This window comes from Capra hircus, unplaced genomic scaffold (assembly GCF_001704415.2).
Source record: "Capra hircus breed San Clemente unplaced genomic scaffold, ASM170441v1, whole genome shotgun sequence".
Classification (NCBI taxonomy): Eukaryota; Metazoa; Chordata; class Mammalia; order Artiodactyla; family Bovidae; genus Capra; species Capra hircus.
This window is the reverse complement of record NW_017204380.1, coordinates 1,085-5,606: the sequence shown is the minus strand read 5'-3', so window position 1 is coordinate 5,606 and position 4,522 is coordinate 1,085. Positions and strand designations below refer to the sequence as shown.

Sequence of the window (4,522 nt, the reverse complement as noted above, 5' to 3'; positions counted from 1 at the left end):
GCGTGGCGTTGGGCGGGGTCGCGGGGGTGGGTCGTGGCGTTGGGCGGGGCTGCGCGGGGGTGGGTCGTGGCGTTGGCGGGGCCGGGTGGCGGGGGGCGCAGGGGTGGGTCGTGGCGTTGGGTGGGGTGGGTCGTGGCGTTGGGCGGGGGGCGGGGGGTGGGTCCGTGGCGTGGGTGGCGGGTGGGGGTCGCGGGGTGGGTCGCGGCGTTGGGCTGGGGGCGCGGGGGCGCGTCGTGGCTTGCGCGGCGGGCTGGAAGGGCGGGGACTGGAGAGCCGCGCGCGCGTCCGGGCCTCACCGGCGCTCCGCGCCCAGCTTGCTGAACAGGTCCCTCCAGGCCAGGTCCTGGAAGAAGGTGTTGTACCTGTAGTCCACGGAGCCCAGGTACCGGGGGCCACGGGGTGGGAGCCTGGGGGCCGAGAGCGGCGTCAGGCGCGGCCCGCCTGCGCCGCCCCTCACCTCGCCCCGGCGCGGGGGTCTCCCTGAGGACTCTGCCCCAGGCGAGCCAAAAAACGGGGGTTTTGGTCTTGAGAGCTTTAAAGGTTAGTGAATAAGCAGGCCTCCGCCGGGCCCTGCTGACAGGAGGCCCCAGTTGGCCCGGCACCCCCCCACCCCAGCCCCGGGCAGCCCGCGCGCCCCGGGGGGCAGCCCCGAGGCAGGGCCCCCCCCCCGCTCCCCCCCCCCCCCCCCCCCTCACCCAGCGGGATGACGAGGAAGCGCATGTAGCCCAGCCAGTCGGGGGTCTTGTGCGACAGCTGCTCCACGAAGAGCCGCAGCACGGCGCTGAGGTAGTGCTGCGCGCGCCACCGCGATCTTCACGGGCGTCGGTGGCTGCGGATTGCAGTTGCAGCTGTGGGCGCACGAGGGGCAGCGCTTCAGGAGGGCGGCCCGCCAGGCCGGCTGCCCCGCCAGCGGCCCTCGCCCCGGCCCGAGACGCTGCGGAGCAGACGGCCCCACGCCCGGGACTCACTATCTCTGAATCCGAGACACGATGGTGCTGAAGGCCGCCTGGACGTCCGCCGCGGAGCAGGTGCAGACCACTGGGAGCGTGTGCCGCTGCAGCACATCCGAGAGGAACTGGGGGGCAGGGGACCTCAGCCGCGCCCCGCTCGCGCCCATGGCGGGAGGGCTGGCCAGGGCCCCCGAGAGGACACACTGCCCGCTCCCCACCCCACCCCGCCCTGCCCTGCCCGGGCTGCCCGGCCCCTCCCCACCTGCCCCTGCCAGTCCGAGGTGTTCACGAGAATGATGTTTTCCGGGAGGCTGGTCATCAGAGATGAGAATGTGGTTTAACTGGTCGTACACAGTCTTCCTGGGGATCTGGAGAGACGGGGCTCATGTGCAGCTGCCCTGAGGGCGAGCTGTGCCCAGCCCCTCACCTGCCCAGCGGACCCCCAGCAGCCACCTGGAAGCAGGCGGGAGAGCCCAAGCCGTGGTGTGCGTGGACACACAGCCCCCACGTGGACAGAGGCCCCGGGGCCGGCAGCACGGCAGGGGCTCCTCCCGCTGGGCCCCCGCCCGCAGGTACCTGCAGCTGACTCCGCGTGTCAGGGCAGCGCTCGTTGTCCAGGCTGTTGGCCCGCTCGTTTTGCGGGCGTGCCGGCTGCCGCTCCTTCAGGGATGTGCTCCGGCCCCGGCGGCCCGCCTGCTTCCCCTCGGACCTGTGGGGCAGCCGCGGGCACTCACTGCCCTGGGTGCCCGCGCGCTCTGCAGTGAGGCGGCTGCGCTGGGGCGGTTGGGCAGCTGGGCCACAGGCCATGAGGAAGGAGACCCCAGCCCCTCCCCTGCCAGGTGTGCCTGGCGCAGGCTGTGCCCGTCCTGGAGCTCCGGGTGCCTCTCCCAGGCCTGACACAGGCCCCTGTGCCCCCCCAGGTAGTGCCAGCACCAGAGCCCTGCTCCTGGAAGACTCCCATCTCAGAAACACAAAGCCAAGGCCTCACGGAGGCCAGTGGCTGACACGCCTGTCTGGTGGCTCCCATTGGGCGCAGCCTGGGTCAGGAGGTTCGGTCCCAAAGGCTGTGTGCACATCGCCTCCCTTCTCATTTCCGGAGAAGGCAGGTACAGAGAGGCGGTGCAGGCTGACCGCAGGACGAAAATCGGGGGAGCAATGCGTCGAGCGTCTGCCACGTGGGACCCCGGCCAGCTGCCCCTGCCCCGCAGAGGCCCTGCGCTGGACGGTGCGCTGCGCGAGGGCTGCTCTGCTTGTCTGCATGGCCCGTGCCCAGCGGGCACACCCCGCCCACCCTGGCACCAAGCGGCATGGAATCGCGGGCACCAAGTGCAAGCCTGCCCCAGCCCAGATGGCGCCACAGGGCCCAGGACAGGGGAGGCGGGGGCGGGGGCAAGCCTTCCCCTGCCCTTGGAGCAGGCAGCCAGCTGCAGATGGGGGTGAGTGAGGGTCCCAGGTGAGCCAGACGGGCCCCCCCCACGGGGCGCTACACATGCTGTACAGCGGCCCGCGGGGGCACTGCCTGGGCCACGGCCTCCCTGGGGCGGCTGGCCACCTGGTGGAGGGGATGACCAGGGATTCCGTCTTGGTGATCCGGCCGCTGGGCGGCAGCTTCTCAGTGAACAGGTCCAGGCAGAGATCTCCACTTCGGGGGCTTTCCTCGGGTGGTGCTGGCTGCTCCCGGGGGCGGGCGGCTCTGTGGGCAGAGGATGGAACCGTCGGGAACGCACACGCCCAGGGTCTCCTCCTGGCGCTGTGCTCCCGTGCCCAAGTGGCCTTGGTTTGGGTGAGGCGCTCGGCCTCTCCTGGGCTGGTGACTCCGTGCCTGTGGCCACATGCTGCCCTGCGAAGCCAGCTGACCCCCACCTCCAACCACAGGGCTCCCAGTCCCGCCTGCAGCAGGGAGGCCCGCACCACCCGACCCTGCCCTTCCTTGAGAACCTGCACGAGAGCAGCAGGAAGCCCGTGGTGGTTTGTGCCTGAGAGCGAAGCGGGGGTGGCCCTGACCGTCCCCTGGGGGTGGGGTGAGTCCAAGGGAACCCTAACTGGCCTCTTGAGTTAGGGTGACTCCAGGGCCCTGACCATCCCCTGGAGATGGGGTGAGTCCTGAAGGACCCTGACCGTCCCCGGGGTGAGCTGAGTCCAGGGACCCTGATTACCCTTGGGGTTAGGGTGAATCCAGGGGCCCTGACTGTCCCCTGGGGGTGGGGAGAGTCCAGGGGCCCTGACTGGCCCCGGGGGTGGGGAGAATCCAGGGGGGTCCTGACCGTCCCCAGGAGTGGGGTGAGTCCAGGGGGATACTGACTGTCCCCGGGGGTGGGTGAATCTAGGGGGACCCTGACTGTCCCCGGGAGTGGGGTGAGTCCAGGGGCCCTGACCCATTTCCCAGGAGTGGGGTGAGTCCAGGGGGATCCTGACCGTCCTGGGGTGGGGAGAGTCCAGGGGGGGCTCATCGTATCTCTGTGTGTAGGTTCTAGATGGTGGGAGCAAGAGGACCTCCAGGTCACGGTCAGACCCCAAAAGGCAACACGTAAGTGCGCTCTGTGAAGGTGGCCCATGCCTGCTTACGTGGCCACCAAATCGGACACGCTGTCACTGGGCTGCTTGCCTCCGAGGACCCGTGTCTTCTCGGGCACATCAGCCTGTGTGGATGAGACAGGAGGGAATCAGGAGGTGTCGGCAATGGTGCCCAGGCTGGCTCACCCTTGGGCAGGGGGCTCTGGGTTTGGAGGCAGCCTGGGGAGTACTGGCCAGCGTTCCTGGACCGTGGCTCAGGGCCGCCCCACAACAGTCACTGGGCAGGTTACTCAGGGCCACATGGCAAACCAGGAGGCACTGAGCCTCGGGCTTGTCAGAGCCTCCAGTGACTCAGACGGGAGGATCAGGGTGGCCCCTGCCCCACCGAGGACCCCAGTGGGGCTACTCACCGGGCTGGGAGGCTCCCTCTGGCTGCGGGCGCTGTGGATGCTCCGATCTCTGTCTGTGAGCTGGAGTGGGACAGGCCTTCGAAGTACGGCCTGGAAGCGGGGACAGAGAGTGTGTTGTTCTCCGGCACACCCCAAACCGGGCCCAGCAGGGTCGAGCCCCACCTCGGGACCACAGCACAGGCAGCACGCTGGCGGGCCTGAGAGCCGCCCAGCACACCTGCGCCCCAAAGCCCCCAACCCTGGGGGCGTCCGGGCACCCGGATGGCTGCACCTGACAGCTGGAGGCCTGATGGGTGGGGGCCTGGGTCCCGGGGCAGACTGCAGGAGCCAAAGTCAGGTTAATGAGGGGCAGGACCCTGGCAACGTCTGCTAATGAGGCCACACGGGCGTGAAAACGTGAGGCTGAACCACAGTGCGAGGCAGCGGGACGAGGCCCGAGAAGCCACACCTGTGCCCCGGGACTGGGACAGGGCTGGCTGGGGGCTCGCCCTGCGGCACACAGCTTCCAGTGGGGACAGCGCAGGTCAGCTGGGCTGTGTGGAGGTAACCTCGGCGGCTGTCAGAAGCGGAGACCTGCCCCCTGAAGGCAGAGAGGGGTCGGGGGCCACTGTGCTGGCCTTCAAAGTGGAGGAGGCATGGGCAGAAGGT

General features: G+C 69.9%; 1 protein-coding gene across 1 annotated transcript; it reads right to left on the bottom strand.

Moving 5' to 3' along the window:
• Positions 1-265: 265 nt before the first annotated feature.
• Positions 266-2,612, bottom strand: LOC108635103 (phosphofurin acidic cluster sorting protein 2-like). Its single transcript, XM_018045389.1, has 6 exons — positions 2,503-2,612; positions 1,527-1,659; positions 1,213-1,318; positions 969-1,075; positions 696-848; positions 266-407 (listed from the first exon to the last, which is right to left on the bottom strand). The coding sequence occupies exons 3-6, from the start codon at positions 1,267-1,269 to the stop codon at positions 293-295; spliced, it is 432 nt and encodes a 143-aa protein (XP_017900878.1). The 5' UTR covers positions 1,270-1,318; positions 1,527-1,659; positions 2,503-2,612; the 3' UTR covers positions 266-292.
• Between the last annotated feature and the right edge of the window lie 1,910 nt (positions 2,613-4,522).

Coding starts and splice junctions, on each gene's coding strand:
- LOC108635103 (XM_018045389.1), bottom strand. CDS start 1,269: ATGACCAGCCTCCCGGAAAACATCATTCTCGTGAACACCTCGGACTGG. Junction 849..968: donor GTGTCTCGGATTCAGAGATA/GTGAGTCCCGGG, acceptor GTGCGCCCACAG/CTGCAACTGCAATCCGCAGC. Junction 408..695: donor CTTCCTCGTCATCCCGCTGG/GTGAGGGGGGGG, acceptor CTCGGCCCCCAG/GCTCCCACCCCGTGGCCCCC.